This window comes from Malaclemys terrapin, chromosome 7 (assembly GCF_027887155.1).
Source record: "Malaclemys terrapin pileata isolate rMalTer1 chromosome 7, rMalTer1.hap1, whole genome shotgun sequence".
In the NCBI taxonomy this organism is placed as follows: domain Eukaryota; kingdom Metazoa; phylum Chordata; order Testudines; family Emydidae; genus Malaclemys; species Malaclemys terrapin.
In genome coordinates, this window is record NC_071511.1 from 125,498,296 (window position 1) to 125,519,726 (window position 21,431).

At 46.6% G+C, this 21,431-nt stretch overlaps 1 protein-coding gene across 16 annotated transcripts in view; it reads left to right on the forward strand.

Moving 5' to 3' along the window:
• Positions 1–21,431, forward strand: part of BTRC (beta-transducin repeat containing E3 ubiquitin protein ligase) — a 165,712-nt gene that overhangs the window by 25,806 nt on the left and 118,475 nt on the right. For 11 of the 16 annotated variants that reach the window (XR_008445598.1, XM_054033511.1, XM_054033514.1 and 8 more), the window contains one exon: positions 1,237–1,305. The exons of the other annotated variants lie outside the window; for them this stretch is intronic. Coding sequence is in view for 10 of the 11 variants with exons in the window: in XM_054033511.1 (XP_053889486.1) it covers positions 1,237–1,305 (69 nt within the window). In the remaining variant the exon portion in view is untranslated. The remainder of the gene's footprint in view (positions 1–1,236; positions 1,306–21,431) is intronic. 16 annotated transcript variants of the gene reach the window in all.

The window sequence follows — 21,431 nt, forward strand, 5'->3', positions numbered from 1 at the left end:
GAAAGGATAAGAGCCACTGCACTAAAGCATGTCGTGTTTCTGCTATCCACGTAGTGCATTAAATATTGCTAAAGCAGACACTCAGCTGCCACATTTGCCTACGATCGATACTTGGCAGTAGCTCACCAGCACAGTCTTGGTTATTAAAACTTGTGTTTGACAGGACACTGGGGTTAGTGTCTCTACTGCTTTTGAGAGGTGTTTAATTTCTACCAGAGGTGGTGAGCAAAAGAAACTTAGTATTAGTAAATCTCTTTTGAACTGCTAATGTTCAGGCTTCTGTTCCGCGGTAGAACTGGAGCTGTGTATGTCCTACTCCGTAGGGTCTGAAATAAAAACAAGGATAGCCACCTCCTCCCTATTTCGTTAAAGGTTTATTGGTCCACTGTGACTTCATTTTCTGCTTCACCCATTCTGTGTATATAATAATCTACACTCAAGGCAGAAACAATTTATGTAAGATACCGTTTTGTCAATTTCTAAACAACTCCCACGTTGGGAGGCACTGTTGAGTCCATTAGATTGTAAAGGTTCCTTTGGGTTGCAAAATAATGCTATGACAGCCTGTTTATAGCTGGCAAAAATACAAAAAACTTGCCATGTCCATCTATAGTATACTGGGACCAACCTAATGGCTGTGTTTTCCTAGACTCGACAGGGGAGGAAACAATAATTGTGTATGAAATGTGGTGGGGAGGGATTGTGTTATAAATGTAACTTGTTCGGTGCTAATATTTACCATCACCACCACCAGCCACGCTGAGGCTGTCTGTACACTGGTGTTTTTGAAATCTCTGACCATTGTGCTATGGCTGGAGCAGCTCCACTCGGGGTGTGTGTGGGGGGACAATGGTGGAAGCACTAGTATAGACTAGCTGCTGGCATTTTGCCACTGCCCAGTGGTAAACGTGCCACCGGCTGGTCTATGCTAGTACGCCTGCCATTAGAGCTGCACTTGTGGTAATTTGGGGGGGATTTTAAGAGAAGCGCCAGTATGCGCAAGGCCATAACGGAAAATAGTGGAAAATGTTGGTTTTCATTGCTAATGAGGAAAAGTATCAAGCCCTCAGGGAAGCTGATGCTAGAATAGTGATTTTTTAGCAGGAGCTTATCTGGGGACTGAAACTGCATGTGTGGCTAAAAACATTTACATTGCTTAAAATTGTCCAGAAATTAGATTAGATTAGCCAGGTCCAAATGTAAAAGGAGGTCTCTTTTATGTTTATTCTCTCCTAGCCCCGAATACACATGCCCAAAGATGGATTCCAACTTACATCTTCTGGATACCAAGCATGGCTAAAGCAGGTTGGACTGTATTCCTGTTTCTCATCTCTTGTGAGGGATTGTGCCAGACACTTGTGCTTGTCTCATTAGTAAAGTACATGTAAAGGTCCTATTAAGTTACAGTGCTGTGTAAGCGAATACCTTGCATAGTCATATATTTGTGTTTGTTATATGTGTATGTTCTGTGTGCATCACCTTTTCTTCCTAAATCTTAGGAATTTACACTTCTTATGAAGGAAAGTTCAAAACAGAATTGCCATAAGGGGGAATGGATTGGAGTCTGAAAAGAAATCTGCAGCAACAGCTCAAATTACAGAATTAAAATGAGTCTTCACATGTAAGGCTGTACGGTGGTGTTAATAATGGGAAGGCCAGTGGGTTAATACACATGAGACTCGCATCTAGAGCCTAATTCAGATTTGATTGGGTGAAACAAGTGTGGACATTTGCTCACATCACATAACAATCCTGTAGTTTGACACAAGCTGACACTATTGGGAGTCCCTGCTCAGAAGTGGCCTAATGCTATATTACTGGAGCTATTATTAAAGGCAAAGCTTTTGATGTCTCGGCAGCTGGGCTCTTGCAGGTGCTGTCAGCCTCTCACTTCGATGAGTGTAAAATTCCCTTCAAAAGAATCTTCTTATTTTAAAATTGTGTGTGTAAAGCTAATCCTTGCCCATGTATCTTCATGGGAGATTCCAGTGTCCTTGAGAAGATGGAGTTAAAGTTGCTGTTTTTGTAGGAAGCCAGAATGATTGCGTTGTTATGGCAACGAAAACTGGAAAAATGAAAACAGCACAGATAAGCTGCATCCTGTTGTCGTGGCAACTAGAGTTGTGAAAATGATTAAGGGTGGTGTTGAAAGGATCTATGGTACTGTGAGCCCAATAGAAACAAACAGACAAAGAGACAAGTCACTTGTAGTGGATGGGAGAAAATAAAAAACAGAATAAACTTAATCTCACAAGATCAATTTTATAACAGATTTGAGTGGGGTTATTGATGGTCTTTGGTCTTTCCAGTCGTGTCTCACTATCTTATGAGTATTAACTGAGCACCGGATCCTTCAAGGTATATCGTACTCTTAACTTCTGTTGATTTCAGTGGAGTTAAGATTGCTTGAACGCTCAAGAGGCAATGGAGATCGGGTCCTATTAAACCAAAGCAGTGGTCTTTAACATATCAAATGCACCTTTGTAAATTTCTGATATTCCAAAAGGGTTCTCTGGGGCTTGGACCCTGGCTGTCTGAGAAACCATCTCTTTTTCCATAGTCCTTTACAGTACCAAAAGTCAGCTAGGACACTGACGCTAATGTTTTCTTAATTTAAACATAACTGGGCAGGAGGCAGGTTATTTCAGTAGAGGGACCTCAACTTTGCAGTTAATGTCTGTCTCACAGCCCAGGTTGGTTGTCCTACAGGGCACAACATCCTTTTTGGTCCTAGGTGGTGGCCTGGGAAGGTGCAGTAGGGAAAAGATTATGTAGGTTGTGTCTGAGGTAGATTTTCATAAGTTTTTTACTAAGTACTCAGATACATATGGAAGTGTGCATTTTATACATGCAAAATATAAATAAATAAAAATTGACCATGTTCAGAAGTGAGCCTTTTATATGGAGACTTTCATAGTGGAGAAAATTTAAAAAAAAAAAAAAAAATTCAAAAAATCAATGTATGTGGCTGGTATCTTTCTGATTTCAGTGCGTTGCTGTTGAGTATTAATAAACATCTTCCTCCTTTTTGCTTCTCCTTCTGCTTGATCCTTCAGTGAGGTTACAGACCTATGCTTGTGACCCCCCCACCCCCCCCATATGATGGAAATAGCTGTCACAAATTCAGTGCTATGATTTCACTGTAGGAATTACAGGAGTAAAGTGGCTCCTCTGGGGAATGGGGGGGGGGGGGGGGGAGAGGAGCCTTTTTCCCCAAACACATAGTTTGGGTAAGTAGCAGAGATGGTAAGAGATTGAAGTGAAATGGATTTAGTTTTAGGTTACTTGTTAGTGTTTCCCTTGTTATAATGGCCTTTTAAAAATAGGATTTGAGTCAAAAAGCCACTTTAAAAATATGCACAAACCTAAATATTTATTCAGATCGAATGGAGCTATGGTTATGCATCAAGTTTATTCCTCTAAGTGTGCTTTTAACAGGATTCCGCGGTAATGGTTCGTTTCCTCAGTGTAGCCAGATATTGATCTGCTGCCTTGCTTATACAGAGTGTGAGAAGTATTCCAGTAACACAATGTATTAATGGGGGCTAAAAGCCGTTTATATTACAAATGAGATGGAGGAAGATGGAGTTCTGCAAGACTGGACACATACTATAAATATCCATAAAGCTGACAATTTTATCTAAAAACCGCGCTGGCTACACTTGCATATTTTCAGCCTACTTGAAGTGGAGTTAATAGTTGATCACTACCTGAGCATGGGTCGCCCACACTAATGCCATTACCCTCTGCCCTTTAATAGCAAGTTTTTATATTTAATGTTGCTGTGCTGTAGCAAACAGCTGTGTTATATACATCTGTGGCCTAGAGGAAATACAATACAGGTGACCAGAAATACATGTTGATTTAAAGAACAGACTTTTAAGTAATCTGTAAAGCTCTATTTTCTATCTGGGTTCCTATAAGTTCATCCTTTGGTAAAAGACAAACACCTGCAGCTCTTTTGTTCAGCCCTGTTCTTGATTTAATCCTCTTTCTTCAAATGGCAGCATTGTATTTTCCAACGGCGTGGAACATCCCATCCCCTTAAAGCTGAGTCTTTTGAAAACTAGCTAAAATTGGCTTCCAGAGGGAAAGGTTTTTTAGATTTAATGTGTACATAAATATGATCAATAGAAATATTTTGTTCCCATTCCTGTTTAGATAGAGATCCTATATGTTTTAAATTGAATTGTGAAGTCAGATAAATTAAAGCTGTTAGCTGAAATGTCTTTGATTACATTAACAAGAAAACTAAATATCGTTTAGGTCACAGCAAGGTAATTCAGAGTTAAAACTGACCCTTGCCTTCATGTACCATTGTGCCTCAGTATTGTATCACATAAAGAATTTAATATAATGAGCTCATCTGACCCTCCCTACCTCCCACAGTACCTTGGAGTAGAATTTTTAGAGCCAAGTTATAAACCTGTACAAATGTTTTATACTGGAAACTCTGATGCTTACCTTAGCTACATTGGTGCCAGCAAAGGCCACTATAATCAGATAAGGTGTTTGAGATATGAATCAGCTATACGTCAGTCAAGTCAGCTGGAAAAATGGGTATAAAAACCAGGACCTTAGTGAAATCTGGATCCGTCCTTTTAAGCCGAGTTTTCCTAGCAGAAATGTCTAGAGAGATTTTCTGTCCCTATTTTGTAATACAACTGTACCCCGATATAACGCGACCCAATATAACACAAATTCGGATACAACGCAGTAAAACAGTGCTCCGGGGAGGAAGGTGCGGGGGGTGCGCTCCAGTGGATCAAAGCAAGATCAATATAACGTGGCAAGATTTTTTTGGCTCCCGACGACAGCGTTATATTGGGGTAGAGGTGTATTGTCACTGACATACAGAATATATCTTTCGGAAGGTAAGGAAGGTATTTCCAATGAATACCTAGAGACTTTAGATTATTTGAATTTAAAAATGCATACCCTGATTTCTTGGGGGAGGAAAGTTTAAAATAAGCAGCTCATTAATATGTGGCACTCTTACAGAACTTTGAAAATGTACAGTGCTGTGCACATTTAAGTAGTCCTCAAAACACTCCTGTGTGGTAGTTGCATAACATAACAATTTCTCAGCATATACTCAGTGTGCCCAAGTGATTGTATAGAATTATACAAATTGGAGATAGAAAAGACAAATCATCACTTCATCTCCCTATCAGAGTAGGTTTGTTCCCAGTAGTACATATTTTGGGAGCTATAGAACTAGAGTAGATAAAAGTCCCAAGTGTGGGGTTCCCCTTACAGCCTCGATATGTCTTCACAGTCGTTTAGAATCCAATGTGGTTAGGCAGTTGATGTGGCCGGGCTTCTGCTGCTTATTCTAAATGTGATCTTTTCACTGTTATTTTAGTCTCCTTCTTTGCCACTTGCATCTGTCTAGCTTAGGTGCTTATCTGACCCCCAGCACCATGGTATCTGAGCGCCTCACAATCCTTAATGCATTCATCCTCAATACACCCCGTGAAGTAGGGAAGCGCTGTTATCCCCATTTTGCAGAAGGGGGACTGAGGCACAGAGAGACCAAGTGACTGCTCAAGACCACCGAGGAAGTCTGACACAGAGCAGGGAATTGCACTTAGCTCTCCCGAGTCCCAGGACGGCACCCTAACTGTTAGGTAATCCTTCCTTTCAATTCACTTACTGTCTCTCCTGTCATGTTTTACGATTTTAAGCTTCTTGAGGCAGGGACTATTTTTTGTTTTTAAATTAAATGTGTGTATAGCACCTAATGTAACAGGTCCCTGAGTGAGGCCGATAGGTGCTACTGCAGTATAAATAGCAAAACGGACAATAGTTGCACAATACTTAATAATGAACGGCTGGTACTTTACACATTCATTTCCCTGTATAAATATTAATAAATTCCTGTTCAGTTACAGCAAACGAAGCGTTGAACCCAAGGTTAGTATCCTATAGAGGGCATCAAGGCATGGAAGAACGTGTCAAGGTGTTGGGGAGAAGTAGACAAATGGAGGCTGGTGGTGAGTCGGAGGTGGCGCAAGGAGGGGAGACAGTAAGATATGAGAGTGCAGAAATGGGCAAGTTGTGAAGGGTCAGCAGTTAATGTGACGAACTGGGCCTGTTCTCACGGTGGTCTGTGAATGCTGACAGGGGAGTGTGCTGGGATAGTCTGCATTGCAGGATGGGATCTGCCCGAGGGCGCCCGAGGGCGCATACCTGAGTGTGTAACATGAGAACCCAGGAAGGGGTTGAAGGGGAGGCGACTCCTTAGCCCGGGAAACTGAACAAAGGCTGTGGGAGGGGTCGCTGAAAGGAGAGTGCTGGAAGCAGAGAGGGAGAGAGGGCTGGGGGGCAGAGATGGCTCTGACCTCCCAAGGGGGGCTGGGCTGGAATGCCCGGGGACCCCAAGATGGACCTAACTGAGGGGGTCCCTGTTGTCTGTGCCTGCAAGACCTGTCTTGGACTGTATTCCTGTCATCCAAATAAACCTTCTGCTTTACTGGCTGGCTGAGAGTCATGGTGAATCGCAGGAAGCCGGGGGTGCAGGGCCCTGAGTCCCCCAATACTCCGTGACAACTGGTGGCAGCGGCGGGATCTACTGCACCCCGTGGACGGCGCTTCCTGCAGTAAGTAACTGGGGAGCAGTAAAACGAAGGGGGATTGACGGGGACCAGGCGTGCTGAAGAGTAAGAGAGAGACGGTTATTACCCCTGGGAGTGTGTGACCAGCGAGAAGGACTTTTGCAGTAACAGGGTCCCCCGGGGGGATCGCAGCGAGTGGTCCCAGGGGCGGAGGAGTCTGCAGCTCGACCCTGGCAGAGAGGTGGTGACCTCAAGAAGGGCTGGCACACTAGGGGGCCCCCTGGGAACTGTGGGGAGCTGTGAGCACACAGGCCGGTGAGTGGCCAGCAGGAAGATGTATGCCAAGCGGCTTAAGAGCGACCTGGTGGAGCTGTGCAAGCAGAGGCGGCTGCGCATTGGGAGGCTCACCAAAGAACAGCTCATTGCCCAGCTGGAGGCGGAAGATCGCGCGAATGAACTGATCCCTGTGTCTCAGGGAAGCAGCCTGGCAAATGCAGCGCAGGCACCAGTGTCTGTCCCAGCTGGGAGTGGTCAGCCGGCTGCTGAGGGCTTCCCGAGACCCCTCCTTCCTATGCCTAGGAGAAGGGTGGGGAGGAGCCCAGCAAATACCGAAGGCGCCGTGAACCCCCCGGCCAGCAGGGGGTCCCCCCGGCGAAGCCCACCGGCCAGCAGAGGATCCTCCCGGCGGCGTTCGGCATCCGGGGAGCGGAATTGGCTGGAATGGGAGAAAGAGCTAAAACTGAGAGAGCTGGAGGATCGTGAACAACAGAGACAGCATGAACGGGAGGAGAAAGAGAGACAGCATCAGCGTGAACGGGAGGAGAATGAGAGACAGCGTCAGCATGAAGAGAGACAGAGACAGGAGAATGAGAGACAGCGTCAGCATGACCTGGAACTGGCGAGATTGAAGGGCAGCGAACCCCCGGCTGCGGTGAGTGAGGGGGGACCCAGGACTGCACGGAGCTTTGATAAGTGCATCATGGCCCCATACAAGGAGGGGGAGGACATGGATGACTTCCTGGAGGCCTTTGAGACGGCCTGCGAGCTGCACCGTGTGGACCCCGCGGACAGACTCCGGGTCCTTACCCCCTTACTGGACCCCAAATCCGTGGCATTGTACCGCCAACTGGGAGAGGCAGAGAAAGGGGACTACGAACTATTCAAAAGGGCCCTGCTACGAGAGTTTGGGCTGACTCCTGAGATGTACCGGGAAAGGTTCCGGAGTCAAGATAAAACCCCTGAGATCTCATATCTGCAACTAGCCGCCCGCATGGAGAGATACGCCAGCAAGTGGGCTGGTGGGGCCCAGACGAAGGAGGACCTGATTAAACTGCTGGTACTGGAGCAACTGTTTGACCGGTGCCCATCCGACCTGAGGCTGTGGTTGGTGGACAGAAAGCCAGAGAACCCGCGACACGCCGGGCAGCTGGCTGATGAGTTTGTAAAGAGCCGGTCAGGAGATAAAAGGGAGGAGTCCCAAAGGAACAGTCCCACCACAACGCAGAGAGAGAGTCACCATGGGACCTCCCCATGGGAAAATACAGAAAAAACCCATCAGAGGGGAGCATCCGGCATCAGGACCATCCGACCTACTCAAAGGGACCCATGGGACATGGGCTGCTACCACTGTGGCCAAAAGGGCCACATACGGGCCCAGTGCCCTAGGCTCAGGGACAGACTGAGCAGACCGAACCCACAGAGGGTTAACTGGGTAGAGACCCAGCCCGGCGAAAGGCAGCATTCCCAGGGAAGAGGGGCTGGCAGAGTACCACCTGCTAAGGAGGGAGGAGAGCTCCAGGCCAGCTCCTCTAGGGGGCTGGATGCTCCAGACTCAGGGTTTTTGGTTTATATGGTAGGCGCGGGGCTGTCCCTCCGGAGAGAGTACCTTGTTCCCCTGGAGGTGGATGGGAGGAAGGTCAATGGATACTGGGATACGGGCGCAGAGGTGACGCTGGCCCGGCCCGAGGTGGTGGCCCCAGATCAGGTGGTGCCCAACACCTACCTGACCCTGACGGGGGTGGGCGGAACACCAGTCAAAGTACCCGTGGCAAGGGTACACCTGAAGTGGGGGGCCAAGGAGGGCCCCAAGGATGTGGGGGTACACCCGTATTTGCCCACTGAGGTATTGATGGGGGGGGACCTGGAGAACTGGCCAAGCAACCCCCAAAAGGCACTGGTTGTGACCCGCAGTCAGAGCCGACGAGGGGCACTGCGCCCTGGCCTTGGGGGGGGTGCCTTGCCTGAGGCGCAGGACCCTAACCTGGTGGGGAGGGAACGCCCAGGGACACGGCTCAGGGAGGCTGCAGCTTCAGGCCCAGCGGGCGAGGAAGAGCAGGTGGCCATCCCTGTCCCAGCTGCTGAGTTCCAGGCCGAGTTGCAGAGAGATCCCTCCTTGCGGAAAATAAGGGACCTAGCCGACCTCAATGCGGTACAGACCATGGGACGAGGTGGCCGGAAAAGGTTCCTGTGGGAGAAGGGGTTCCTGTACCGAGAATGGGCTCCCCCAGGGGAAATGAAGTCAGGGGGGATCAGGAGGCAGCTGGTGGTACCCCAGAAGTATCGCCGCCAGCTGCTGTGCCGGGCCCATGACATTCCCCTCGCAGGGCACCAGGGAACCTGGCGTACCCAGCAGAGGCTGCTACGGAGCTTTTACTGGCCTGGGGTCTTTGTTACTGTCCGACAGTACTGCGGATCCTGTGACCCCTGTCAGAGGGGGAGGAAGGCCTGGGACAAGGGGAAAACAGCTTTAGGACCCTTGCCCAGCATAAAGGATCCTTTCCAGAGGGTGGCCAAGGTTAAAAGGGCGGCTCTGAACCAAGAGAGCCCAAAGCACAGACCTCCAGACTGGAGCGCTGGGAGAAGACCACAGCCCAGTTGGAACCCCAGAGGTATGGGGGTGGGAAAAGGGCGCAGGCCGCATAAACCTTCCCACATGCGAACTGCGAGTGCCATCAAGCACCCCCGACCTAAGGGGGGGCGTGAAACTGGAGGGGCCTGGTGTAATTCTCACCAAGGAATGGGAGGGATGCGGGGGCATCCATGGGAACGGGGGTAGGTTCGAACTTCCCCAGGTCACTGGCTAAAGTGACCCTGCTCAGTTCGGTCTCGAAGGGGGGAGAGATGTGACGAACTGGGCCTGTTCTCACGGTGGTCTGTGAATGCTGACAGGGGAGTGTGCTGGGATAGTCTGCATTGCAGGATGGGATCTGCCCGAGGGCGCATACCTGAGTGTGTAACATGAGAACCCAGGAAGGGGTTGAAGGGGAGGCGACTCCTTAGCCCGGGAAACTGAACAAAGGCTGTGGGAGGGGTCGCTGAAAGGAGAGTGCTGGAAGCAGAGAGGGAGAGAGGGCTGGGGGGCAGAGATGGCTCTGACCTCCCAAGGGGGGCTGGGCTGGAATGCCCGGGGACCCCAAGATGGACCTAACTGAGGGGGTCCCTGTTGTCTGTGCCTGCAAGACCTGTCTTGGACTGTATTCCTGTCATCCAAATAAACCTTCTGCTTTACTGGCTGGCTGAGAGTCATGGTGAATCGCAGGAAGCCGGGGGTGCAGGGCCCTGAGTCCCCCAATACTCCGTGACAGTTAAAAACTGGGACTTAGTCATAATTATGTGTTCACTTTTTGAAAAGTTTAATATTTTTAGCCTACTTAATACAGAACCTTGATCTAGGAACTTCAAATACCTCCATTCTTCAGACCTCAGTGAGAAATGGTTCATAACTCTGCTTTTCATGAGTTGGAGCATAGAATCTTTTTATTCATGTAAAAGTCATTTTGAATGTCTAGGTGTAGTCTGAAAGTCTCTACTTCTTCAGTACCTCGAAGGAAGGAACGGCATCTGCATTTGGAAGAGCCACAGATGCACTTCATGGTATTTATAATCTCTGTGTGGAAACATGGAAACATCACTATCCACTGGCACAGATGGTAAAGCTTGTAAATTCCAGGAGCGGCACTTACAATTTAATTGTTGGAAATTGAGTAAGATTCCTTAAGTAAGGTGTAGTCCAGGGGTCGGCAACCTTTCAGAAGTGGTGTGCCGAGTCTTCATTTAGTCACTCTGATTTAAGGTTTCGCGTGCCAGTCGTACATTTTAACATTTTTAGAAGGTCTCTTTCTGTAAGTCTACAATATATAACTAAACTATTGTTGTATGTAAAGTAAATAAGGTTTTTAAAATGTTTAAGAAGCTTCATTTAAAATTAAATTAAAATGCAGAGCATACTGTTGACAAAACAGGTAGAAGTGACTGCAGTGCTCCTCCCGCCAATTTAACTCTCCTGCTACGCAGACATAATAAAACAATCTCGATGACGGCACAAAGTTAGAGCAACACAGTGTCAGTGTAGACACTGCATTTTCTTATGTCGCCCTAAGTCATCTCCAGGAAGTGTCCCACAGTGCCCCTCATGACTGCTCTGGTGAGCAGTTTCTACTCCGCTGCCCTGCACCCAGGTAGACAGGCATGTGCCCCTCCCCCTTTAAAGCTCTGTGAATTTTTGAAATTCCGCTTCCTGTTTGCTCAGCGTGGACAGCTCCCATTGCATCTTCCCAGCTGACCATGTCAGCTTTCTGCAGCAAAGTGGCACTTGTGTGGAGTACACCAGAGTTACTGAATCTGTTGGGTCTGTGGAAAGAGGAGGCTGTGCAGTTGCAGCTCTTATCCAGCCATAGGAACTTTGACCCCTAAGAGCAGATTGCTCATGGAATGGATGAGAAGGGACATGAAAGGGGCATGCAGCAGTGCCATGCTCAGATCAAGATGCTGAGGCCAGCGTACCAGAAGGGAAGGGAGGCCAACCATCGCTCAGTGTGGCGCCAAAAACATGCTTCTACAAGGAGTTGCATGCCATCCTCCGCAGTGACCCCACCTCCACCGTCGAGCTCCATGGATACTTCAGGAGGATGGGAGGCAGCGGCCAGCGGAGTCAAACCCGAGGATGAAGTGATGGACGAGGAGGTCGAATTCAAGGAGAATGTGGGACAGGCTCCTCTGGTGGCGTGATGAGCCAGGACCTTTTTTTTTTTTTTTTTTACTCCGGAGGGTCTAGCCAGTCCCAGCAGTCCGGTTCTGTTGTGCCTGAAGCAGGAGTGGGGAGCTCCGGTAAGTACTCATTTTTCTTTCATAGTGCATGGTTACATGAGGAAGAGATGTCCTTTATTTATTTACCTGGTGCATGTGGGAGAAGGGATGGAGATTAACCACACTAGGTGCTGTTTACATCTGCTTCGCATTCCCCTATGCAGCTACACAGTGGGGGCCCCACAGAAAAGTTTGTTGATGCACACCGAGATCTCTTGGGAACCCGCCATAGAGATCTCTAGGGAACTTTCTTGCAGGTACTCTGCAGTCCCTCTGCTGAAGGTTCCTTGGTAGAGCTCCTTTGTTTCTTTTATCATTGTAGGAAACTTTGCCGCGCCAAATGGCAGTTATTTCTGGAGGAACCAAAGCAGCATAAAGGCGAGCAGACCCGGTCTGAAGCTGCACTCATGCAGAAGATGAAGCTTTGCATGCTTGGTTACCTTCAGTAGTGTGATTTCAGCTTCGATTGACCCCACCTGTGGAAAACGGTGCCAGTATTGAGAATAGTGGCCTTAGGCACTTGTACTGATCCTCTTCTGAAACCACCCAGACCCTTTGTCCCATCTTGCACCACCCCCTCTTTGGGCTGATCTCACCACATTTAGTGCTCTGGCTGTGCTGTGTCTTTGAGGAAAAAGGTGTATGTCACTTTTATGATTCAAGACGGTGACAATACTGACACTGTGTATTGTTTCTTCTACTTCTGCAGATGTGCTCTTGAGGGGCATCTCCTACACGTTGGCGGAGCGCCTCCATCTGATAAGGAGGCAAACGAGGAGTAAGGAAGACGTGTTTCACAAAATGCTGCAATCATCAGATCTGGCTGATAGCGAGCACAGAGCATGGAGAGAGACAATAAACAAGAAACTAGAAGTGGGTAGCCAGGAGAGGAGACAGAGTCAAGAGTGGTTAATAAAACTCATGGAGGACCAAACAGATGCTGAGGTCCCTGATTGCACTGCAGGTGGAACACGTGTGCTCGACTCGCCCTGTAGCCCATACAGAACGTCCTTCCTTGCCCTTCCCAAACTCCCCACATACATTCCCAGTACGTCGCAGTACCCATTTCGCTCCACCCCAGGGATGTTTTCCATAAATGACATATTGACTTTCATGCAGCTATGAGATCCTCACTTCAGAGAGTGTTACTCACTGCCATGTCCCTTTTGAGAAATGTTAATCTGTGCATTGCTGTTTAATAAAAATTTAGTCTTACAAAGACAGTGATTCTTTATTTGTGACCTACTCAGGGTGGTTACAACAGAAATTCATACACAGGGGCAATTGGCCCATTTGCAGACTACAATTAACACTCAGGCAGGAATCATTACAGAGGTCATTCAAGGTGGCAAGTAAACAATGCCTGGTTCAATGCGTTACAGAAAGACACGTTACTGGGGCTCATTGTCAAAATGCTGCCTCAAAGCCTCCCTCATTTGAATAGCGCCTCCCTCCCTCTCTTCTTCACCCCCCGCTTCATTGAACCCCTCATATAGCCCTGGTGTCTGGCTTCCAAATCAGCTGCCAGGCAGTCCACCTCAATGCTTCATCCCTGGGGAAACTTTTCTCCGTTGGCTTCACAAATGTTGTTCAGAGCACAGCAGACTGCTATGACCATGGGAATATTTTTCTCATTGAGGTCTAACCTGTCAAAAAGGCAGTGCCAGTGACCCTTTAATCTGCCAAACACACATTCTGCAGTCATTCTTCACCTGCCAGGCCTGTTGTTGAAGCACTCCTTGCTGCTGTTAAGGTTTCCGGTGTAAGGCTTCATGAGCGACGGAACTAAGGGGTAGGCTGGGTCTCCCAGGATCACTATGGGCATTTCCACATTCCCTGTTGGAATCTCCTGGCCTGGAAAGAGAGTCCCTACATGTAGCTTTCTATACAGGCCAGTGTTCCTGAAGATGTGTGCGCCATGCACCTTCCCTGACCATCCTGCATTGATGTCAGTGAAACGACCCTGGTGATTCACCAGCATCTGCAATACCATAGAGAAGTATCCCTTTCTGTTGATGTACTCTGTCGCAAGATGGTCTGGAGCCAACATTGGGAAATGTGTGCTGTCTATCGCAGTTAGGGAATCCCATTGCCGCATAGCCATCCATTATTTCCCACACGTTGCCCAGAGTCACAGTCATTCATAGCAAAAGATGATTTATGGCCCCGCATACTTGCATCACAGCTGCCCCTGTGGTGTAATTACAGCGGTTTATGATCGTTGACTTAACTGAAGACGACTTAACTTTGTAGTGTAGACATGGCCTTAGAGAATATTCAGTATAATACAGGAGAAGGGAGAGTTAAGAGCAACTACAGAAATGAATAGGAGATGGGGGGGAAATCACTTTGATGGATTGAGGTTCATAGGTATAGCAAGGCATGTAAAATTTACCAAACACCTACTAGTCAGAGGACTAAAACTACTAGCTATAAGTTGATATTAAAGATGAATGGGGGAACCCACCATTGACATCAATGATGTCAGGCTGTGGGTTTGTCACAGAGGTCCTGGATTCTGTGACTTCTGCAGTGGCTGGTGTGGCTGGCTCAGAGACAGCTAAGGCAGCCCCTGTGCCAGGCGCACCAACCACTGCTGGGGCAGTCTCGGGCCCCTGCGCTGCCCCCCCCTGATCAGCTCAGAGTGCTGGCTTCGCAGCTTCCATTGTACCTGCGCAACTAGGGAGTGGTGTGTGACTGCTCTTGCAGCTTTCCTTTGCTTTCCTGTTAGAAAGTCATTTTTCTGTGGGGAAGCAAAGAAATCTGTGGGGGACATGAATTCTTTGAACGCGCAGTGGCACAGAATTCCCCCAGGAGTAAAGAGCAGAGAAGTAGTACTATATACTGGCCAGTGGGTTGGAGTACCTGTACTCACGTGCACCCCCCTGCCCCAGTCCCTGGTGGTGTCTGCTGCAACAAGTGGGACAGATGGGGCAGTCGAGCACAACCCCCAAAAATAAAGAGGCTAAGAGACTGGACCTGTTCAGATACCATGTTTATTTGGCTGGTAGCCTCCAGTTACGTATCTCTAACCAGCATGGTTCATAGCTCCAGTGAGTGGGCCTCTCTCACGAAGTGCAGCAGTCAGTCCAGGACCTCCCCTTCAATGTACATCCTTGTTCTCTGAACAAACAGACTCCAAGCTTCATGGCCTCAAAGACTTGAGCACCACGCTTCGCTCTCTGGGCCTTTACATGCCCCCAGCCTCCGGGAAGCACTTTCAGCCCCAACAGCCTCCCAGATTCCCAGTGCCTCCCAGGCAGGAGCCCTACAAAAGAAAGGAAAAGGGCTGTACATGTCAGCCCCAACCTTCTGCCTCAGCTTCCCAGTTGGGCTCACATTGATGCCCCTTCGGGGCCAGGCAGGCCTTTTGAAGGTATGCTGGAGGATGACATACCAGTCTTGATTCTGGATCCATCCATCCTTTTGTTTTTGGACCACCCGTCACTCTTCCACCCACCATGGTCTTACATAACATTGGACTGTTGGGTGCTCAGCACTATAATAGTTGGCTACACCCTCTAGTTTTCATCCACCCCGCCATCCCTATGCAGTTCCTTTTCAGGGACCCTTCTCACAAGCAGCTTCTTATCCAGGAAGTGCAAGCCCTCCTAGGTGTGGTGGCTGTAGAGGAGGACCTATTCGCTGCCAGACAGAACAGGAAATGCCATCAGTTCTGTTTGCTGCATGGGCTCTCTCTTCAATGCCTTCTGGCTCTGATGGGCAGACCGCCTACTGTACGCCTTCCCACCAATCCCCTTGGTTCACAGGATCTCCTAAAGGTCAAGCAGAGCAAGGCGAGAGTTATATGATAGCTCCGGCGTGGCCATGCCAGCATTGGTTTGGTACGCTTCTAGACCCCTCAGTGGCCACTCCACTCATGCTCCCATCCTGTCCAGACTTGGTTTCACAAGACCATGGGCATTGGCCTTTGGCTTCACCTGTACTTCATCTTCCTGCACCTGATGGCATGGTTGCTGCGTGGCTGAACCCTGAAGACCAGGCCTGTTCATAACAGGTTTGAGAAGTCTCACTAGGTAGCAGAAACCCTTCCACCAGGGCCACTTACTTGGCTAAATGGAAATGTTTCACTTGTTGGGCCTTCGAGCGGAATCTTTCTCTATCTCGGTCTTCTCTGCAGACTATCTGGGACTATCTGCTCTATCTAAAACATTAAGGTCTAACTCTCTCATCTATTAAGGATCACTTGGCAGCCATCTCGGCCTTCCACCCTCCAGTGAAGGGCCAAATCAGTGTTATCCCATGAGATGATACTCAGGTTTCTCAAGGGCCTGGAAAGACACTCTACTCTTAGATTTGTGACCCGATTCCCCTGTGGGATTTAAACCTGATCCTGTCGAAGCTCACTGGGCCTCCATTCAAGCCAGACGTTAGCATCTTGTTTCATGCTGCTTCTCTCTCAGAAGATTGCCTTCCTGGTGGCGATCGCCTCAGCCAGAGGGATCTCTGAGATCAAAGCCCTGATGTCAGAACCCCATTATACAGTGTCTTCAAGGACTAGGTCCAGCTGTGCCCCCATCCGGCCTTCTTTCCAAAGGTGGAGTCACAATTCCACAACAACCAAGATACTTTTCTTCCAGTCTTCTTTCCAAAAACCTCACAAGACCACCTAGGAGCGTCGGCTCCATACATTAGATGTTAGGCGGGCCCTAGCCTTCTATATTGAGAGGACTAAGCCCTTCCCAAACCTGTGCAACTCTGTAGCAGCAGCAGAAAGTATAAGAGAACTGCCTGTATCCGGGCCTGTTACATGCAGATGAAGGTTCCGCCTCCAGCCATTGTGACCGTTCATTCCACGAGAGCTCAGGCTTTCATAAGCAGCATTCCTCACGCAAGTACCAATCCAGAACATCTGCGGAGCCGCACCATGGTTGTTGGTCCATATCTTCACGTCCCACTACCCCGTCATCCAGCAGGTCTGTGATGATGCCAGTTTCGGAAGAGTGGTGTTGCAGTCAGCAGATCCAAAAACGCTGAGCCCACCTCTGAGGGTACTGCTTGTGAGTCATCTAGCACTGTTGTCTTTTGAGATGTGTTGCTCATGTCCATTCCATGACCTTCCATCCTACCCCTCTGTCGGAGTTATCGGCAAGAAGGAGCTGAGATGATGTGGAGCCAGCAGTGCCCCTTGTACTGGCACATACACACGCGGCTCCAGGGGGCGCTAGAGCCTGTGCTACGGATACCACTAAGGGAAAAATCTCCGACAACTGTGCACCCAGCGCGCGCATCTAGCATGGAATGGATGTGAGCAATACATCTCGAAGAACAGCCGTCACGACAGGGTTGAAACCTTGCTTTCTCCATAGTTCTGAGGCAGTGTCCTCAGCTGAGAGTTGTCAGCGTGAAAGCCGATTGATATCCTCCTAATCATTCCCCTTTGAGGAGGCTATTGTTCTCTTTTCACTTAAGAACGTTGATCTTAAAATAATAAAACAGCTCCTCAAAAAAGGTATCGGCTAATCAAGTCTGAATTATTTGATTTTTTGTTTGTTTGTTTTAAATAATTTCAGGGCACAGCATCCTGCAATAGCAAGTGAACGTCAGCACTAACTGTGAATTTTCTGTGTTTTCCTGTTGGCTTAATTAAGACCTACAGTTATTTCTTACATTTTTCTTATTTCCAAACAAAAACAAACAAAAAAATAAAATAAACCACTTTCTCTAAAAGTTATAAAAGTATTAATTTGCTCTGGGCCCTTCTAGTCTCTCTGGTAAATTCATAATTAGGCAGGATTTTTTTTTTTTTTTTTTTAAAGTGTATTCTGGTCTCTCGGGTATATATAACTGTTCCACAACTAGTAAATCTATATTCATATATTAGGATTTTTAAAGGCATATTATTTACACAATTCACCGGAATGGCTCCTGTGGCAGTTGGGAGGCGCTCTCGTGTAATTATGTATTTAGAATGCCTGGTATCCAGGGTTTCTGTGTGTGTGTGTGTATAATATTTATATATTTCAAAATTCAATGAAGAAGAATTTACTGTTCATTAAGTGTTTTGCAGATATTTAAAAAGCACTATGTTGGTTTTCTTTTTCCATAAATGATCAGTTGCTTGCCAAATGCAGTTCATTTTTAACAGGGCTATTTTTGGATTGTGACAGAGCAAAATATGCACTGGAAACTCCTTGTTTTTCTTTCTTCGAATGTTCAGATTTTTTTCTTTGATCCAAAGGTGCAGGGATGTGTGTGCTGTTGTATGGGTATGGGAAAGGTTGAGGGGATGAAAACTGTTCTTGGGCTTGGAATTTGTACATCCAGTTTGAGCCTAAGTGAATATCTATGGCTGTTATAAATCCATGGGAATAGCAGTTTGTAATGTAAACGCTAGCTGACTTGTAACTGATATGTTGCATACAATGAGCTAAGTTCCATAGTGACATGAAAGGTGCACATTGGGTGCAAGTGGCAAAGTGATGGAACTTGTACCGTTTTGACATTGATGTGGCAAAAAGGCACAGTTGAGCAGGAGTGAAGGGATATGGATATGTGTGTTCTCATGCTTTTATTGTGTATGATCCATATAACAATAAAACAATAATTGCCAATGGCAAAAAAATGCTTCTCTCTGCTGGTAGATCACAAGCCACTTGACATGTTTAGTCTGTTACGTCGTCACCGGAATCTATCAACTGATGGCCTTGTGACTGTTAACCTCAATGGGTGTGCTCCGTATAACCTTAAGAGACACAAAGTGGGGAAGATAATATCTTATATTGGATCAACTTCCGTTGGTGAAAGAGACAAGCTTTTCCAGCTTGCACAGAGCTCTTCACATCCTGATCTTACACGGGTCAAGGCTCCTATGCCATGTTGCCTTCATTTTATTTTTAAAAAGAATACAAGCAATAATACTCCAAAAGGAATATTATACCGGAAGAGCTTGCTTCCCTGCTGGCCAAAAGGCCACAGTATTCTGTTTACAAAGTGACATCTTTTCATAGAGTCAGAAACTGGGGGTATTTGGGTCACATCTAGTCCAATCCCAGCCATTGCATGATTGTTCTCCTGCAGCCAAGTCTCCAGGGTCTTGTTTCCTTAGTTTTAAATGATGGAGCTTTCACCGCTTCCTTTTGGACACAAGGGCAGCATCTACTCTAGATAGAATTCCTTGTAAGATTTATTTTTTTCTGGTATTCTGCCTTAATTTCCCTCTGCTCAGTCTTATCTCATTCCCCTTACTTACTTTGCGCACTGGTCCAGTGGGAACAATTCCTTTCCTTAGTTAGCATTTACACTTTCCAGACCTTAGTGTAGGCTGTGATCATATTTTCTCTCCACACTTCTAGTGTGTGTTTTGGGAGGTAGGAGGTAAAACTGCACTTTCCCAAGAGAAGCAGAAGCCCTATTGCTTAATCATTTAAACTGAACTGCACAAAGCACTGGACACTACTGTGGGAGAACAATTCTGCATTGGCTGCAGACGAACTCAGTGTGGACAAGCAGCTCGTGTCCAAACCTAATACAAGATTATATTGACCAAAAATCAGGACTTGGAATAAGGAGATCCGAGTTCTATTTTTGGCTCTGCTACTGACTTGCTAAGTGACGTTGAACATGTCCTGTCAAATGTAAAGCATTGTAGCTATACTAGAGGGGCACACCTACTACAGCAAGAGATGCTGCACTGTGAACTTGAATTGTAGATTGTTGCACATTAATTGTGGTGTCTTTTAGGTTGCTTCAACCTTCTTCTTTACACAAAGGCCATAATATTTCTTCCCATTGCCTCTCTTATTAGCTTTAATTCCCCAAAATTTACCTTTTCAAATATCTAATCTTTGAACTACTATATCCTACTTTTTCTTACTATAGTGAATTCAGATTTCAGTTTTCACACACTTTGTGTGCACTATATTTGTAAAACACATTGTGTTTCTGGAAATTATCTGCTTTTTTTCTCCAAGTAATGACCATTCAGTTTTGCAGGAGAGGATGCATTTCTGATCTCGAACAGAATTTAATAAAATAATAATTAGTAACCTCTGACATGACACACATGCTGAAAGGACCAAGAAGAGAACAAATTTGATAAAACAGGTAGGATAACTTTGTCAAGGTAAAGCATTGTTGCCAGGTTTAGAACCTGGCTAAGAGACAACAAAGAGCAGGAATAAATCGTCAGTTTTCAACATGGCAAAAGTTAACAATGAGATTTGTATTAGAACTGGTTTTGTTTTAATATGTTAAATGATTTGGGAAGGTGGAGGGTGAATGGATAACAAAAATCTAGGTCAATCTTAGACTTAGGATCTTCAGAGGGACCTACCAAAAGTAGGTTAATTGACAACCCACTAGAAAATGAAATGCATCACCTTGTATTTATTCAGAGATAGAAGACCAAAAAGAAAGAAAGAAAGAAACCTAATGCATCTCTCTGAGGAGAAATTGAAAAGATTGTGACTGTTTCATTTAGACAGAAGATGAATACGAAGGCACATGAGACGGGAGTATGTAAAATAATGAATGGCCTAGGGAAGGGAAATTGGGCGCTCTTATTTATCCTTTCATATAATACAAGGTCAAGGGGCTGTCCAATGAAATTGAAAGGCAGCCAATTTAAAACAAAAGGAAATAGTTTTCTACACAATTTCTAATTAGTCTGTCGTGATCTTTACCTCAAAATATAATTGAATCTAAGGTTTCGCAAGATTAAAATAAGAAAAGAATTAGACATTTATATTTAAAGGACATTCAGAATTATAGTAGATATGATATGTCGATATAAAAAAATCATGCTTCTGCATTTAAGCCAACCACTAAAGGTATGTCTACTGCACTGTAAACCCAGATCTGTGGGATCTGTGCTTGTGGACTCGGTGTTTCCAAACCCACCCTTCGGTGTCCACACTGCATTGTAACCCTGGATTTACATTGCTTGACTCAGATCTCACAACTGTGCTAACTCATCCATACTGCACTCGCAAACCTTCTGACTCAGGTCTGTGGTGTGAGCTGCGTCCTCACTCCAAAATGACAGGGCTTAGACCAAAGTTTCAGCGGGGCTTGGGCTCTGACCTTGACCCACCCTCATAGGAGGAAGGGTCTTAGGACCCGGTCCTGAGTGCTTGCTGGTCTGAGTCATGCTGCTTTGTATCCGGACAGAAGTGGGGCTTGGGATCAAACCCGAATCAGAGCCTGGGCTTAGTGTGTAGTGTAGATATACCCTCAGTGAATTAGGAAGAAAATTCCCTACTGGGAAAGTTGGTTTGTAACTGTCCATTTTGGGATGTCTTACACCTTCCTCTGAAGCAGTTAGTACTGACTGCTGTGAGAAAGAGGATCGTGGAGTAGATGGACCACTGGTCTGATCTGATACTGCATTTCCTACATTCTGTAGTAGTGGAGCTTAAAGCAGAGGACTGGGAATGAGGACTTAATTTCTATTTGTCTGTGTTGTCGATGGGCTTTGTGACCTTGTGCAAGTCTCTTCCCCCTCTTCAGTTTCCCCGTGTATGAAATAGATATAACTGTCACGTGTTGAGGCTTATTAATTTTTGTAAAGCACTCTTGGATCCAAAGGGTATGCAGAAATCCAAAATAAGATGTGCAGAGAAACTACTGTGGGTTAGGACCAATGCCTTGTGGCAATACCAAAGTTCCCATCTGGCTGCAGTCAAAATTCAGCACTTCTTGCGCCTTTTAAAAATAAATAAATATAGGTGTAGATTGACATGGGTTCAAGAGAGGGTTTTGTCAGTCAGCTTCAAATAGTAAATGCTGAGGCCAGCCCCTTGTTGGTGGAGCTGTCAATACAGAAGT